Here is a 17,483-nt window from a genome sequence, read left to right on the forward strand (position 1 = left end):
GGCCACGCCAATACCTGCTTTAAAATGCTTCTGAATTTTTCAAAAGCCAAAAAGGATCTTGGCTTTACAAGAGTTCAAAGCTTCCACATAAAATGAACAAATCCAGATGTTTAATTTGGAAACCTTAATATACCAGTTAAAGAACACCATTTATTTGACTGTGATTGATGGACCTGTTCCAGCATTTATTGTAAATATCCAATATCAACTACTGCATGAGAAGTTAAACAAATTTCTACTATCTTCTATTACAGCAAGTCTGTAAGCAACGCCATTGACATCGGTAATGGATCAGCACTGATGAATTTGGCTTCCTGCCCAAGTAAGCCATTGTATGTTCACCTTTAACAATTTATATGTTTTTTTAAACTTAGTGCCTGGAACTGTAGAACTGTACACACTGGCCAGCGGATGTGGAGTTTAAACTTCTTACTGGTTAATTGTGAAAGCACAAGGAAAGTCCAAGTTGCACCAAATTGTGCTGACAAGCATAATGGAAGCATTACATATATATATATATGTATATATATATATATATATAGGCATATATATAAAAATATGTATGTGTGTATATATATATAAAAAATGATTCTTATTTTAATAATATATTTTAAGAGAACAACAAAAAAAGTCCAGAACTTTATGAGTTTGAGAAACAGGAAGAAAACAGTGTAATTTAATGGAAATATAAGCAAACCTCAGACGGCAAGACAGAAAGCCAGGATTTGTCCAACCACTCATGAGGACTGATATTAGATGCTATCAAAATGTTGTCAGCAATCTGACGAATTACCAGTGCTGTCTCTTCAATCCCTGGCATAAGAACCACCTAAAAGGGATACATAGTATTTTTATTAAAAGTTTAAAGGTTAAAAGTTAATACTACGGAATGCCTTAATTTGCTACAGAAGTTAAAGGAGAAAGCTGAAAGGTGACCCTGAACACAATAGCTGGTAATGTGGAGTAATTAAACCTGATCCATGCTTATGGTGGGGAGGAACTGCAACCTCTGACCACTAGCCTGGCTGCAAATTACACTCCTTATTTATGCAAATCCTATTTATCTGAAATTAGTTTATCCTATAGGTCTTTTATATGTGAGCAAATTTATGGGTATAATCCGAGTTCCTAACAAAACAGGTAATTCTGAGATGCCTAATATAGTTTAAGATGACATGTAACACTTTGAAGGTGTAATTTCCACATGAACTACCCTGCTGAGTATATGGAATGAAAAAAGATTTGTTCTCTCTTTAACCTTCATTTAACCAGATGAATTTGAAACAAATTTTAATATGCAAATAAGTAAAAAATTGCCTAAGAAGATGTTACTTCATGCAAAAGAAATAAGTTACAGACATCAACTTGGTAAGCTGAATGAAACTTTTGCCCCATTTTTTAATGTTGATTATTCTAGATAGTGCATTTTTCTGATTTATAATGAAAAATGTTAATTTATCTTGCCATGTTAAAAAAATGCAAACTAGCCGACAGCAGAGAAAAAATACACTTTCTTTTCTTCTACTACATTAGTAAACATAATATTAACCTGAAACTTCAAATTAAGACATAAGCAGGATTAATACATGTCCTAATAATTTATAAAATTGAAGGTACAATCCCATTTTGTGGCTCCTAGTCATAAAAACACTTCAGCTGACTCAACTTGTACTGGAGTCAACATAGTCTTTTCACTGACTTCAGCAGCACTGAATTAAGCTCCTCTCTCCTATTTTAGTAATTTTGAGCTAATTTATGTTTTTGATGTAGAATGCATACTTGATTAAGCACTTTAGAAATATCACACAGTGAAGATTAAAACAGAAAGGTTGTTACCAAAAAAATTACCTTCACTTCAAAGTCTTCTGACTTCTGTGTAAGTTCAATTAGAGTGGCATAAATTAAGACAAGGTTAAGCACAGTATCTCCCCTGAGACTGTACCTATAAAACAGTTTCATTGGACCGTGAATATTTAATATGCACATGTAATAATTCCAAAACGTTTGTTCCATGTGTTAATAAATGCCTGTTTCATTTCCTGGAATTCAGAACACTCATACAGTTTGAGCATTAGTATCTGTGAAAGGAAAACTAGGACACATTGTGACTGCGTGCTGAAGGATGCACTGTGAGGAAGAAAATGGAGTCAACCTGCAGCAAAGCAAGCCTGGCCTGAGGCAAAAGGACTGGATCAGGGTCAGTCACTGGAGAAAAATCATACAGAGAAGAAAGATGATGCATGGAAAATTTACCACTTGCTCATAGAAAAAAAAATCTCACAACAGGTAATAAAGGAATGCTTATGAACTATATCAACAAAAGCTGTGCTTCCACAGCAAAAGGAGAGCTACTGATGGACGGGAAGAACACTTGAGAATGTCTCCCTGTTGCAAATGATATACAGTGATGCTAACACAGTAATTCATAACCATTTATTTGTAGGGGTTAATCTACTTCAAACAGTTATAAAGAATAACTCCAGTGGTTAATATCCTTAGTCTTGTGAAATTTCTGGACCTGCTGATTTGAAATAAACCTCACATTAGCATTACCTGCCTCAAATCCTGTTATTTTATAACAACCATTTCTCTATCATCTCTTGTGTAAGACTAAAAAGATCCTAACACATGAAAAACATCTTTGCTAACTTTTTTTGGGGTCTCCAGTGATCACTGTTAGTTCTGTCATTCCACTGAATTTTTCAGTAGGAGCATGACAACACTGTAACTAAGTGAAAGTCCAAAGCATAGCAGAAATACCAGTTTAGAAATACCAGCTTACAATATTCATACTGTTCTGAGAGAAATTAAAAGAACAGAGTGTGTTAGCTTGTTCTAATAAGCAGCTTCCTTTAGTGATAAGTTTGTTTTAAAAATACCAAGATAACAAAAGAATTTCATAACTTACTCTAAACTCAGTTTTTCTCTGGAATAGAAAACAATCCAACAGCATGTATATTGGAGTGATAATGCCATCAGCTTCGATATTACATTGTCACAGGATTTCTCATAATTTAGTTCTTCCATACTCTACCATAGAAATAATATAAAAAGTAAAAACTAAATAAATATATTACCATGGCTGTCACAAGATTTTAATGTGCATTGCTGTATTATGCAGAAGTTAGATCAAACATAAATACAGCTAAATATTACAGGTATTAAAGATGCATCTAGGAGTCAGGAAAAATAGGTTGTATTCCCAACTTTAATTTTGTTTGACCTTTAAAAAGCTGATTCACTGCTTCATGCCTCTTTTTCCCTCCTGTAAAAAGGAATCACTGCTTAACTTTTTAGGATGTTCTTAAGATTTTTGAGAACCTTAATAATGCAAAATACCGTTATAAACCTCCGCAAATCATATTATACCTACACTGAATATATGAAGTACAACATCGCTAATTGCATATAGGAATGTCTATCTGTGTTGAGCTTGCAATACTAATTGATGATTTTATTCTTTATCTATCTTTCAGTAGCAGTTCTTCTACCTGTAAAGTCATCTGTCTTGCTGCATACCAAAATTTAAGTATTATGCTATTGTCTAAACTATTACTTTTTATTAAAAGTAGGACAAATTACTCTCTAGACTAAATCAGATAAATGTCTTAAACGGGAGGAGTTAACATGCACACTGGTAAGAGAACATAGTCACAGATACATTTAATTGGTTATAACAATATTCCTTTATACAACCCTCTATTCAAGTATGCATCCTTTAACTATATTTAATACAATCCAATCTCAGTTCAAATGTTACACTTCTGTGAAGAAATGTAGGTACAGAGATGAGAACATTTTAAACTAGTTAAACTGGCACAGACAGAATTTTTGAGTTAATGAATTTGAAAATAATTTGTGTCGTGAAACAATGCATGGATTAAATACGATTACAAGGAAGAAAAGATATGTTAGAAGGCTGCAGATATGGCCTAGAAATGACTCAACGCATAACAGAATTTGGACATACTAGTTTCATTTTGTACCTGCAAAAAGATAGCTGTACTTTCATCTATTGTCAACACAACATATCGATCTGTACTTCCAAAGAGCCTTAAGGCGTAGCTGCTGCTTCTTTCAACAAAGGTAATGCTGTACCTGAAGAAGTGACACTATTTTATTAAATCTCCGTTAAATAAAATAATAAGATTTTCTTAAAGGAAATGAATAACATACATCTCTTAATATAATTTTTAAAATTACACAGTCTTTTCATACCTTGATTTTTCTCAAATGCTCAAGTTCACTTTAAGACACATCAATGTAGCAGTGACTTAATGAAATATTACTGGATTAATTCAATTATGTTGCTAACTGCACCAAATATGACCTTGATATACAGCCTTTGAGTTTACAAAAAAAAAGACATAATACAGAAACTTAGATAAATCAAGAAAATATACTTAGATACTCCTTTTGAGTAATTAAATGTATATTGCATTTCTTTCTTCCTTCCATGATTGTGCAGCACAAGGAAAGCAAACCGAGGGAAAACTCCCTGACTGCCATTGGTATGATCCTAAATTTTTCCGACTGAACGGGAACTGCCAGCAGCATAGCCTCCTGTTACCAGCTGTGTGAACAAAGACTCACTGAATGAACATCACACGCTTGGGGCTTTTGGGCAGTCTTGGCTGACTAAGGGGGGAAGTTGAGAAGAGACAATTGTCATACTACTTGGCCTCATCCCTAGGAAACACAAGGGATTAAACCTGACCTGAAACCTGAATCTGCCAGCAGAAAGTCCTCTAGAAACTTGTATGGACAGTGTATTCAGACATTAATAAAAAAGTGAACTATAAGCTTTTCTGAAACTATATAGCTCTTTGCTCACCTATTTTATTACTTCATCAGTGCTAAGAGGAGCTAGTAAGAAAGTACCAAAAAGCATTCCCTGGTACTTAGCTTACGGCCAGGTTGAACAGAGAATTTGAACAGGTCAGAGTTTAAAAGTGCTTGTCAAATTAAATGTTCAAATTTTAAATGTCAAATATATAATATTTTTTTTCCTATTGAACTGCAATTAGACATAGCTCAAAAATGGCTTCACAGCTGACTTGAGGATATAGCAAGGATCGAAACTGGCATGTCTCTTCAGCAACACAATGAAATCAACCATCTGTATCTCTGGCACTATGTTTAAGAGATGCTGCTGCTCCGTCCCCTATTTCATTCTTTTTTTTTTTCCTCCCCATGATAAAAGGTAGTCTTATCAGGCATTTATAATTGTGAAAGCAAAATGCAAGAGAATTATGTCAAAGAAAATAGTGCACATGTGCAACAATTTACAAACAGGAACATTTTTGTACAGGTTAAAGAGTATTCAAAATTAAGTTAATATTAGATCTGAATTTTACAAATAAAGTAGTTTTTGTTTTCAACTTAGCCTCTCCCAAAAGCTGTGATGCATCAGAAAATGAGACTGGTTTGCCGTTGTTTGGTTTGTTTTTTTAGCATAGCTCCAGTAGTTAAAACCCCAAAAATTCAAAAGCAATTTTTATGAAGAATTAAATACAAAGTCTTACCAGCACCAAAAAGCACTACGGCAAAAATGTTTTGGGGTAGCTTTATGATTTTCAGGGAAAAGTAGAGAACTAAAAAAGTTATTTTGACTAAAAATGCCAGCTCATCATTTAAATAAACAAATCAGCCAATTCCAGTCTGGTTGACATCTGTGTAAATCTACAGAATAAAGCTATCACCTTCAGCAGAAAAATTATCTTCTTGTCTCTTAAAATGCTAATAGTGTAATTGCAGTAATGTACCTGACAGACAAGTAGATGGCTGCTATATGATATAGTAGGACAAGATCTATGTCCTGGAAATCTGAAAATAAATAGGCACTAAGATTAAATAGGTTATTTTCACTCACTTGGATTCCAAAAGCTGAAGAATATCTGGCATATTTAGAAGACCTTCAGTTGTCAGAAATACATATGGAATCTGTACCTCCAGAAGAAAGGAACCACAGTGATTCCCTGAAACATTTTGTATACGTAAGATAGTAGTTTCATAAGCAAAAAACTAAAGATACATTTAGGTATTTAAACAAACATGATCTTTTAATAATGCAGTTTTTTTCATCCCCATTAAAATGTTTCCATTATATGCTTTTTTTTTCTTTTTTCAAAATTAAACTCTTCTGAATCTCTTTGAAATTAAGCTTTAATTTATATTCCTTTAGATCTACAGCAACATTCCCTTAAGACGAGGAAGGGTGGATACAGCTTGTAGAACTGTAAACAATCATCTGTGAACTTGGCACGAGTCTTTTATCAGCCAACTTTTACTAATATATCCTGGCCAAAACTAAGCTCACACCCTAAGAAAAAGACCTTCCTATCTTGCTGTATAGATAAACCAGCTCTGTTTGCTTGGCTTTAGCCTTCATAATTTATTACTCATGCTATTCCACAGGCCCATGAATGTAGCATTTTAGGAAACAGAAAATGCTTTCCTTTCACATGCCAAATGAATTGTTTATTACAATTCTGGAGAGCACTTACCCATTTGTATTGTTTCAGGCAGGGTGGTTTTAAAAGTCATGTAAGTAACATTCAGATTTTTGCACAGATTTTTCCAGCAAGAGTTTTCAGAATAATCATATTCCACTACTAATGAGAAGTGTGTCCAAGGAAAGTCAGCTCCAATTTGCTGATTATGTACAATAACACAGGAATATCTACTGAGGCTTAAAAAAACAACAAAATATTAATAAAATTAAGTTCACATAGAATTACGCTCAGAAGAAAAACCCCACATTTTTACTTCGAAGAATTATCACTGTTTAAGGTCTGTTTACAAAAAAGAATTTACTCTTCCTTAATTTAAAATGGTAATTTCTTTAAAAATTAAAAGCTGTACTTCCCCCCCCTCCAATTACCTACTTGAAGTTTTCATATTTTCCTGCAATGTCATAATTTGTTATTATTTCTCTTATGCCTTTTTTTAAAACATGCAAAACAAACATGTTTTCTACATATTGTTCTAAAGAGGTTTTTCTAAAACATGCAAAACCAAACAAAAAGTTAGAAACATGCAATTGCATGTTTTCTAGAAGTTCCTCTGAGCCTCACAACTAAGCATTTTACTAGAGCGCGGACAAAATTCTCCCCTTCCAGAGTGAAGCTGCAGATCCATATTCTGAAATTTTTACTCCAGACTGCAAAGCCCCATGGAAATGAATAAAAGGAACAAAAGTTTCACTGACATTAGTCCTGAGTAAAGACTTTGTTCTCAAAAGTCAAGAATTCAACTTACTGGCTTATGATATCTTTACAACTTAAAAAGGTTCCTTTTTTTTCAGAATTTAAATCCATAGCTTTTAAACCTGCATAAAAAGAATTAAAGCCTTAATCAAACAAATGAACCTCTGCGGGTATGAATCAATGCACAGCAGTAAGCAGCAAATGTGGAACAACACAGGATATTAAAATTTTATATATTTACATTGTCTGTCTTGATGAAGCCTTATACAACTTCAGCTTGTATTGCACTGCTGGGTATAATGACTTAGAAATTTCCAATTTGAACCCAAGGATGAAGTAATGTGAACAAGTTTCATGTCTCACAAACTCACAACCTGATTAAGTTAAAATGAAAAGTTAAAGGCTAGTGCAAAAGGAAGCATCTTTGCCCTTTTGTCATTTAAATTCCTTTACACTTTCTGTACACTTCAAGTTTTACAAGTATGACTGGAAGACAGAGCTAAAAAGGTGTATTTGTATAACGCAAATGCCTCTCTTCAAAAGTTTAGTTGTTGACCTGTGTTTGCAACCAAGTTTTAAGATCTTAAAACAAATAAAATACTTTTCATTAAACATTATTATTAGTAAAAGCATTGCGAACATACCTCCTCCCTTTCAAAACATTCTAAAAGATAGGCTTTCTTCTTTTAAGAGCACAGGAAATTTAATGTGATTTTTAAAGGCAAAAGAACAATACATGACACTGTTGATAAGGTTCAAGCAAGAAGGAGTTATAAAAATGGGTTTTAAAGAGCAATATGAATGGAATCAGTGGCTTGCTCTAAACATAAGTACAGGCTCAAATAACAATCTTCCTGAAACATGTTTGTTTTACCAGCTGAATCCACAACATTGAACAAGCTCATAAAAAATCACTCACATGTAAAATGAGGAATTGATGAAAGTGTTGCTTGTATCAGTGGGGGGCCAGGATACATGGAAACAGTATTTTTTTTTTCCTTGAGTTTAACAGATTGCTACAGCATATGCTTACATATTTAGCAAATAAGCAAACGAGGTCAGCAACAGACGGCTAAGGGAAATCATGATCTGTACCTAACTACTCGTTTAAGGTTTTATGCTAGGGAGCTTAGTTAAGCCTTCTAAATTCTAACTGCTCTTACTAAGATTGCAAGGAAGAAAACTTGTAACCATTGATCAGCTAAAAACACAGAGACAATCATCCGACCAAGTCAACAGATAGAATTATAATTAGGCAATGGGCTGCCCATATCTCCTTTGTGTTCTCTTAAATAAATCTTTGACTTGACAGATGAACTATCATTCTCTTGCAACAGAAAACATCATACTAGAACCCTTAATCAGGAGAAAATAAAATTACAAGAAAGAAAAAATGCTGGTGGAAGAGTTAGGAAACAAAAAACAGTGAGAAAAGTATACGGAAAGGTTCCTGATGAGAAGAAAAGGGAGAAACACCTGCAAAAATCATATAAACAAGAATCCAGTGAAGCAGAGATTAACAGCCACTTTTTCTTTCAAAAATATACATAAAAATAATTATTTTACCTTCTACTCTAGATAAAGTGTGAATGAGGGCAGCTTTTTCTCTCTGAGAGTCCATTCTTGTTATGATTAATATCTGGAAGAAGACAAGTAAAAGAAAATCTAGTACTGCAAAAAAATTGTTCTTTTAGCCTGCATGCATCTTTCTTTCTCCTTTACACAGAAATCATGAGATTGACTAAGCAGGTGGCAAAAATGGAAACCTTGGAGTTTTCTAGAATGACAATCATAGAATCATAGAACCTCTCAAGTTGGAAGGGACTCACAAGGATCATTAAGTCCAACTCCCTGCTCCTTGCAGGACTACCTAAAACTAAACCATATGGCTAAGAGCGTCGTCCAGATGCCCCTTGAACTCTGACAGGCTTGGTCCCATGACCGCTTCCCTGGGGAGCCTGTTCCAGTGACTAACCACTCTCTCAGTGAAGAACCTTTTCCTCATGTCCAATCTGAACTTCCCCTGACGCAGCTTCATTTCATTTCCTTGCGTCCTATCACTGGTCACCAGAGAGTGGAGATCAGCACCTCTCTCTCCGCTGTCTCCCCACCCAGTGAGGAAGTTGTAGACTGTGATGAGGTCCCCCCTCATCCTTCTCTTCTCCAAGTGGAACAAACCAAGTGACTTCAGCCACTCCTCATAAGTGTTGCCCTCGAGGCCTTTCACCACCTTAGTTGCCGTCCTCTGGACACACTCTTAACAGTTTGCTGTTGTTCTTATATTGAGGTACCCAAAACAGCACATGGGACTTGCAGTGGGGCCGCACCAGTGCAGTGTAGAGTGGGACAATCAGCTCCCTTAGCCAGCTAGCTGTGTTGTGCTTGATGAACCCCAGGACATGGTTGGACCTTTTGGCTGCCACGGCACACTGTTGACTCATATTCAACTTGCCATCAGTCCAAACCCCCAGATCTCTTTCTGCAGGGCTGCTCTCCAGCCTCTTGTCCCCCAGTTTGTACGTATAACCAGGATTACTCCATGCCAGGTGCAGAATCTGGCACTTGCTCTTGTTAGATTTCATACGCTTGGTGATTGCCCAGCTCTCTAGCCTACCCAGATCTCTCTGTAAGGCCTCTCTACCCTCGAGGTGGTCCACAGCTCCTCCTAGTTCAGTATCGCTGGCAAACTTACTTCACGTACGTTCGACTCTTGCATCCAAATCATTTATAAAAACATTAAAGAGCACTGGTCCTAAAATTGAGACCTGAGGAACCCCACTGATGACTGGCTGCCAGTCTGATATAACCCCATTTACCATAACTCTTTCAGCCCAATCCATCAGCCAATTTCTCACCCATCATATAACGGACTTGTCTAGCTGTGTACTGGACATTTTATCCAGAAGGATACTGTGAGAGACAGGATCAAAAACTGCTAAAACCTAAACCCACCACATCCACTGGCTTTCCTTGGTCAACTAGATGTGTGACCTTGTCATAAAAGGAAATTAGGTTGGTTAAGCAGGACGTCCCCCTCATGAACCCATGCTGACTATGACCAATGACTGCATTGTCTCTCAAGTGTTTTTCAATAACTCCCAGAATAACCTTCTCCATAATTTTACCAGGCACTGAAGTAAGACTGGCAGGCCTGTTACTAGGGTCTTCCTTCTTGCCCTTCTTGAAAATTGGGACAACATTTGCCAGCTTCCAATCAACTGGGACCTCTCCAGAGTCCCAAGACAGTTGAAAAATAATGGAGAGAGGTCCTGCAATGACATCAGCCAGCTTTTTCAGTACCCTGGGATGAATCCCATCAGGCCCCATAGACTTATGCACATCCAGCTGGTGCAACAAGTCTTGAACAAGTTCAGGGTCAGCTTGGAGTTTATCATCACCCCAGTCATGATCTTCCAGCACAGGGCTCTGGGGGTCTCCAGGCCCATCATCAGTGTTGAAGATAAAGGTAAAGAAGGCATTAAACCTCTCTGCTTTGTCTACGTCCCTATTTGTGAGGTGACCAACCTCGTCAAGCAATGGAGCAATGTTATCTCTGATCCTCCTTTTGTGGTTAACATATTCAAAAAAGCCTTTTTTTGTCATCCTTCACACAGCTAGCCAGCTTGAACTCTAATTGAACTTTAGCCGCACGAATTTTCTCCCTACAGTGGCGAACAGCATCTCTGTAGTTCTCCTATGTCACCTGACCTTGCTTTCAATGTCCGTACACTTTCGTTTTCTGCCTAAGTTCTAGAAGATCCCTGCTCAGCCACACTGGCCTTCTGCTTGCTTGACTTCCGACACTTTGGAATTGTCTGCTATGGCTCTTAAAAAGTGAGCAGCATTCACGGACCCCAACACCTTCAAAAGCAGATTCCCAGGGGGCCTTAATAACTAGCTCCTTCAGCATCTTGAATTCTGCTCTCCCCATATCCAGGGCTGAAGTTTTGCTGGCCGTTTTCTTCCTATTGCCAACGATTTGAAACTCAGATGTATGTCTTCGTTATTACATGAGTTGGAGAAACAATATTATAGAAAACATCAGTATCGGAATTCAGTTTTATGACCAAAGCTGTTCTAGAAGAAATCTTAAACTGGAATATTTGATTCACAGTAAAAATGCTATTTAAAAATATTATCTAAAGGCATTATACTACATTATTACTGTTGCACTAGACAGATTATTACTGTCACATTAGAGGCATTATCCCTATGGAGGCAAAACTTAAACTGAAGATATCTAGAATTCAGCCTGCAAGATGGTGATGTACTGGAGGGAGGTACTAGATGTACTGCTGAACTAATTAGAAAGATTTTCCAGACCATAGATGGAGTACATTGAAGTGTTCCTGCTAGAGACTGCTTATCTCTGAGACTCATTAAATACTGCTTAAGATGAAAAGAATGAAAAGGATTAGAACCTATTAAACTGACATCGTTTTAAAAAGAATCACTACCAGAGAAGGTGTTTACCTTGTCCACCATTTAAAACGACACAAACTGAACTTGTGCTACATAATCAAAGTCTGTAAAGAAGAATATGTACATACAGGAACCTTTATGCCATTGTATAGACACTTTTCATGGGGCACACAAGGTAAGATTTTTAAGAAGGCACATGGCATTGTGTGACTCTTAAGACTCACAGATGCAAGATAATTGTATATGTAAATATTAATACTCTGCTAGATCTTGTCAGAAAAGAACTTCTGCATATCGGTCAGCCTGACAAGCTTAAGGCAGATTTCCATTTCCATATGTCAGTTCACAGAACAGTCACCTGACAATCCACTGGATCGTTTGAAAGCAGCTTTGGACAACTGCATTTTAAAATGCAGACTGCTTTTTCACACACAATACAACAGAATACTCATTACATGTTGTTGTGAGCTAGATGACATTTTTCGTCATGTTCTATCTAATCATGAATACAAAAGTTAATGAAACAAAGAGCAAAGTTCAGTTTATTCTATTCCATTAGCAACTTCTTGCTTACAAAGAAAACATCCCATATAATCCTGCGTCAATAACAATTTTGGCTAATAAAAGGACAACCAGATAATCATACTTCATATCATATTAACTGATGCTGATGTGATGTGATAGAACAGGAAATGGCTTATTCAATACAACTTTTACTTATTAAAACTGGAATACTCCTGGCTATTCTGGCTCATTGAAACCTGTCTCTGAATGTTAGGGAACAGTAAACCATCTTATAATTGTGAATAAAATCATATATAGTCTTACACTGCATGGGCATGTGTGCATGACCTTAAGTCATGCAAGCAAGTCAAAACTCAAGAGAGTTGCAGTTAAAAATTTAAAAAATCATATCTAGTGGAGTTCAGAAGAAAAGCAAAATTGTCACTGAGCTGACATTAAGATGATAAAGTTGTCAATCAACGTTTCCTAGTACAGCACAATCCTAATATGACAAAGAAAAATGTGTTAACTCTTAAGAAGAAGAAAATGATGCTGAAATCAGCTTAGAGGGACTATTGAAGGACAGGCACCAAGACAATCAGCACCATTTTGTTTTGGTTGCTTCCTTTCCATTTTAAATTCTAAAAGGGTGTACAATAAGCTATTATATTTTTCTTCTCAGGAAAATTTAATCAAAAGATGTTTAGAGCTCTTAGTGCAAGTCTTAACAGAAACAAAAAGAAGAAGAAAGCTCCAGGAAGTGAACTATGGAAAGAAGTTAAAATAAATGAAAGTAAGCTTGAAGATTTATCTTTTTTGGCTGTGTGTTCAGCAGCATAAATTCTATTCCAAACAGTCAGGACACTTAAAAAATCATATATTTTATCTCTTCTGTTTCATTATGTGATAAATATTCTGTAAATAAATGCTAAATATTCTGCAAAGGAAAATGGTGTTCTGCACTGCATGGTATTACCCAAAATAGTCACATATCCAGAAAAAAAAAATCTTTGGATAGCTTGAATGTCCTCCGCAACTCTATCGTCCATACCATACTATCACTCATGGATATTTGCTTCTTATCTAATTACAATGCCTGATACAAGGGTTCAGCAGAGGTTGTCCATGGATAACAACACCCATATACTACTCCATAGTGCGTGTGCTCTGAGCCACAACACTGCACAAGTACACAGTCCTGACTTGTGCTATGATTCTCTTTGTACCAGAAGAAGATTGAGGCCTTCAAATAAAAGGTGATAATATAATTTTCATTGAATGATGTGACACAATACACTTACCAGGGAAACAAAACCACCTGCAACAAGATGAAACCCTGGCAATGTTAAAACTCATATGCATGTTATTTCAGTCATGCAACAAGGGGAGATTTGATCAAACAGAAACCTGCACTGCTCCTGATAGAGGTCTTAAATGAATTGTAAAGGTAATTATAAGACTTCCCTCCATAAACCAACCCCTGTTGAAAGAAGGTTTTATAATTATTTGCATAGTTTGGAGCAGTTTTGTTTACTTAGAGAAATTGTTTACATTGTTAACCTTAACACTGTGTTCCTCTCCATAACTTTGCATCCAATTTGACATTTGACATTGAAGCTCTGTTATTTTGGGATTTGTTTCATGCTTTTTCTGGCTGCTGTACTGTACAATCTTCAACTGCCTCCAGATATTATTCAAACAGGATTCTAAGATGTTTTTATAGATATCCTTTGCCTTGGACAAATAACCTGTCAATAAAGCAATAAAAGAAGTAATTGTAGTGACAAAAGATAATGGCCAAGGTTTGTGTTTAGTATACATATAAATTTAAAATTTATGTGAAGGTATCTTGCACAAAAAAGATGAAAATTTAATGGCTCACCAATATGGAAGGATACTATTACTACTAATCAGGTACATAAGTTGCCTTTATAAAACTGCTATACCTCCTGTAGTAACTGGTATACGCCTCCTGCTAGAATTACAGAACATTGCATTCTATAGCTGCAGATACCAGCAGCAGCACTGTTATATTTAACTAGTGTATATGGTTTATACTAAATAACAACTTTATTTATATTCCCACTGTCCAAAGCTTTACTTGTCCTGTGTTTTCACCACTCTTCATGTTATCACAACTATTTCTCAACTCTGAATGATGCCTTTTGTACATAAATGGTGAACAATGCTGGGGTTATTTGAAAATGCATAAAGAAAAAAACCATCTAATGTAACTATGTGATGAATCACACAGCACAGCACAACATAACAACAATAGCGAGGACTACAGGGCCAACTTAGTATCTGGCTCAATTTTGTAAGTTTTTTTCAGATCTTTTCTACTTGTGCAGTTTCCTGTGTGAGGTGTTGCTGGGATCGGGAAGAACAGGTGCTGTGTAATTCTAAAATATAATCTAGGGGTGCTTTTGCCACAATAGAACAAAGGAGGAACAACCACTCATTTATCTCCCTCCCATCCTCCTACGTTGTTTATAGTAATTGTAGAAAAGAATTCTACTTATTATTCTACTATATATTCATTCTGTATTTTTCTTCGTACTCATTTATTGCTAGAAATATTAAGTGAATACAACATAATTCCTTTTCCCCACAGTTCTGTTTACGGCAGATGTTTTCCATTTTACATCAATTTTAAGGAAACACCTTCCATCAAGGGATAATTCTGTGTGACTGAAGTTAGATGCTCTGAACCACCTTACCTCCTATAAAGACAGAGGAAGCCTGACTTTTCTAGGGCATACATAAAAGCTAACTTCAGCTCCTTATGAATCTATTCCGATAGATCTATCTGAAAATTCACAATACACAACTATGGGAACTTGATAAGCATGGCATTATCATTTCAGGCATAAAATTGGGTTACAAAAAATTTTCATATTCCAAACCTGAATAGCATAAGACCAGAAAAGCTCAGACAAAGCTTCTGTGTGAGTCCAGTGCTAAGAATTGGACCGTAACTTGAAAGTCCCTGCTTCATCATACGTTAGACAGTATTTCAGATTTTGCTTAAAATGCCCTCAGTATTAAGTATGTAATTTCCAAGGAGCCTAAGAATATTTCTAGGCTGAAATTGTTCCACGCTTGCAGAAGGTGGATTGTGAACAACAAAGGAGCTGCCATTTTTACATTTTTCTCAGTTTCCAAATAGAGATTCCAATGAAAATCTGTCATTCTGAGATACAAAACAACACATTATATATGTGGGAGTTCATATGAATATCTCTTAGGCAAATCCATGTAATAACATAAACAGTGGTATATTAGTCATGAACTCAGCATATACCAAAGTACAATCTGCAGTGAATTCATTTCTAACGATGGATCAGAAATAAAGAAGCAAAGCGGGCTGAATATCATATTCAAGCTACGCTGGAGGTATACTGATGGCAAAGAATCACAGCCTACAAACATGAAGGATGGACTGTGGCATACACACAAAGCGTTGGGTTTCTGGGTATCATTATTGACTACTAAAAACAAACCTAGTGCTGTGTCCAAGCCACACGTTAATAGAAGATCTCGAACTGTCACCAGCAGGTGCACCAGAGCAGCATGTCTGAACAGCATGACCTCCTTCTCATCTAATTTACCTTTACAAATAGAAGACACAGGTGTGGTCTGTATAAAATTTCAGAAATCATGCTATACATAACATATATGTATATATATTTAAAAGCTCCTGTTATCTCACAATTTTCATTAAACACACTTAAACAGACATAATCTTGAAAGTTTGGATCTGGTGGTCTTGGCAAATAGCTTACGATATAGCGTAAGTTTTCCCATATCATCTGACCCAGAGCAAGTGGCACACAGGGAACTGTTTCTGCAAGGTGTGTAGGGATAGATTGTGCTTGCTGGAGGAGTGGATAACAATTCCCCTAGGTGTGCTATTAAATCCACACTGCCTTACTGATTTTAGCAAGGCAATCTTTAAATATACATGGAAACTGATAAATTTCACATCTTTTTGTCTGTCATACAAGCCCAGCTGTACACATTACAATTTCCTCATCTGACTAGTCAAACCACTACATTTTTGAACGGCACTGTAACTCCATCTAACCCGTTTTCCAAACATTTCAAAACTCTTTCCAAGAAATCAAAATGGCAGATTATCTACTAATCAATAAGCAATTTTAAAGCAGTGATAACCTCAAATTGAGCTTTTCACAGCACCTTTTCAACAAATCTTAGACAATAAAAGCCACATTCTTTATGGCAAATAATTTGGACCCAGCTAGTCCTCGGATATATCATGAGAAAAATTCCTATTGTCTTCCAATAATAATCCATGTAGAGTCTTAACTTCTGATATCACCTTCCCCACACCTAATTAAGCTTTTCTGATGAGAATCTTAACCTTTGAGAAGGTAAATTTGGAGGACATCTGCTTCTTCTTGGACACACAGAGTAAATGAAACAATTTATGGGCTACCTATTCTGTGTTATGTACCCATTTTGAATAAATCTTCAAGGACTTGACTGAACAGGAAGGAATTACTAGTCTGAAGAAAGAAGGCATTTTTGGGAATTGCGCACAGGGAGTGGTGTAGTTCATTATCTTAAGAAAGGAAATACGTGACTGTTGCAGAGTAAGTGGATTTAATAATAAAAAGCATACTTCAAGATGCTAAAAATGGTTGAGGAAGACTGGAGCATTTGGTGATATTTGGTGCAGAAAGAAAAGACCAGCAAGGGAATAATAATCTTCTAATAGATCAATGCCATCCTAGTAAGTGATTGTTTTCTATGTTCACTGAGGGGTTAATGAGAAAATGCATCAGCATACTCTGGAGTAAAGTGGAATGAGATTGGATACTGTGAAACTATTTAAAACCAGGAAGGCAATAAAAGAGTGAAGTAAGTTACCAGGGAGGTTTTGGAATCTCCTATACAATTAAAGACATATTCATTAGGAATGGATTGAATATGTTAGAGTCTTCCTCATTTCTATGTTTTATGGACCTTCCAGCAAAAAATTTCTATCTCCTTCTGCTTCTTTAGCTGGGGACAAAATGCAAGACCTCCCTTGCACTTTTGTGTCTCTTCAGTGCAGACAACAGTAGCTAAATCAACCTGACTTTTTTCAGTATTTTAAAACAAGAGCAAAAAGTTTTTACTGCTTTCCTTGAGCTGTAGTCCAAAGACCCACCTATTTCATAGATCAATTTTGTGTTCAACAACAGTTATTGTTATATAACAAGGGATGGGTAAATATTACCCATTCCTCGGAAAACACTTGCCCTTAAAAGCAAGGTCTAATAGAGACTATTTGCCTCATCAGTATTTCAGCCACTAAACATTTTCATTGATTTCATTGCTGTA

At 36.0% G+C, this 17,483-nt stretch overlaps 1 protein-coding gene across 1 annotated transcript in view; it reads right to left on the minus strand.

Moving 5' to 3' along the window:
* The window catches only part of SHOC1 (shortage in chiasmata 1), a 62,211-nt gene that overhangs the window by 5,241 nt on the left and 39,487 nt on the right, over window positions 1–17,483 (minus strand). The window contains exons 15-24 of the mRNA XM_068423910.1: window positions 15,638–15,745; window positions 13,695–13,882; window positions 8,775–8,847; window positions 7,261–7,330; window positions 6,507–6,685; window positions 5,873–5,978; window positions 3,987–4,098; window positions 2,909–3,030; window positions 1,849–1,942; window positions 698–829 (exon numbers count right to left, since the gene is read on the minus strand). Of these exons, the coding sequence (XP_068280011.1) occupies window positions 698–829; window positions 1,849–1,942; window positions 2,909–3,030; window positions 3,987–4,098; window positions 5,873–5,978; window positions 6,507–6,685; window positions 7,261–7,330; window positions 8,775–8,847; window positions 13,695–13,882; window positions 15,638–15,745 (1,184 nt within the window). The remainder of the gene's footprint in view (window positions 1–697; window positions 830–1,848; window positions 1,943–2,908; window positions 3,031–3,986; window positions 4,099–5,872; window positions 5,979–6,506; window positions 6,686–7,260; window positions 7,331–8,774; window positions 8,848–13,694; window positions 13,883–15,637; window positions 15,746–17,483) is intronic.

The sequence above is a fragment of the Nyctibius grandis genome, chromosome Z (assembly GCF_013368605.1).
Source record: "Nyctibius grandis isolate bNycGra1 chromosome Z, bNycGra1.pri, whole genome shotgun sequence".
NCBI classification, from domain to species: Eukaryota; Metazoa; Chordata; class Aves; order Nyctibiiformes; family Nyctibiidae; genus Nyctibius; species Nyctibius grandis.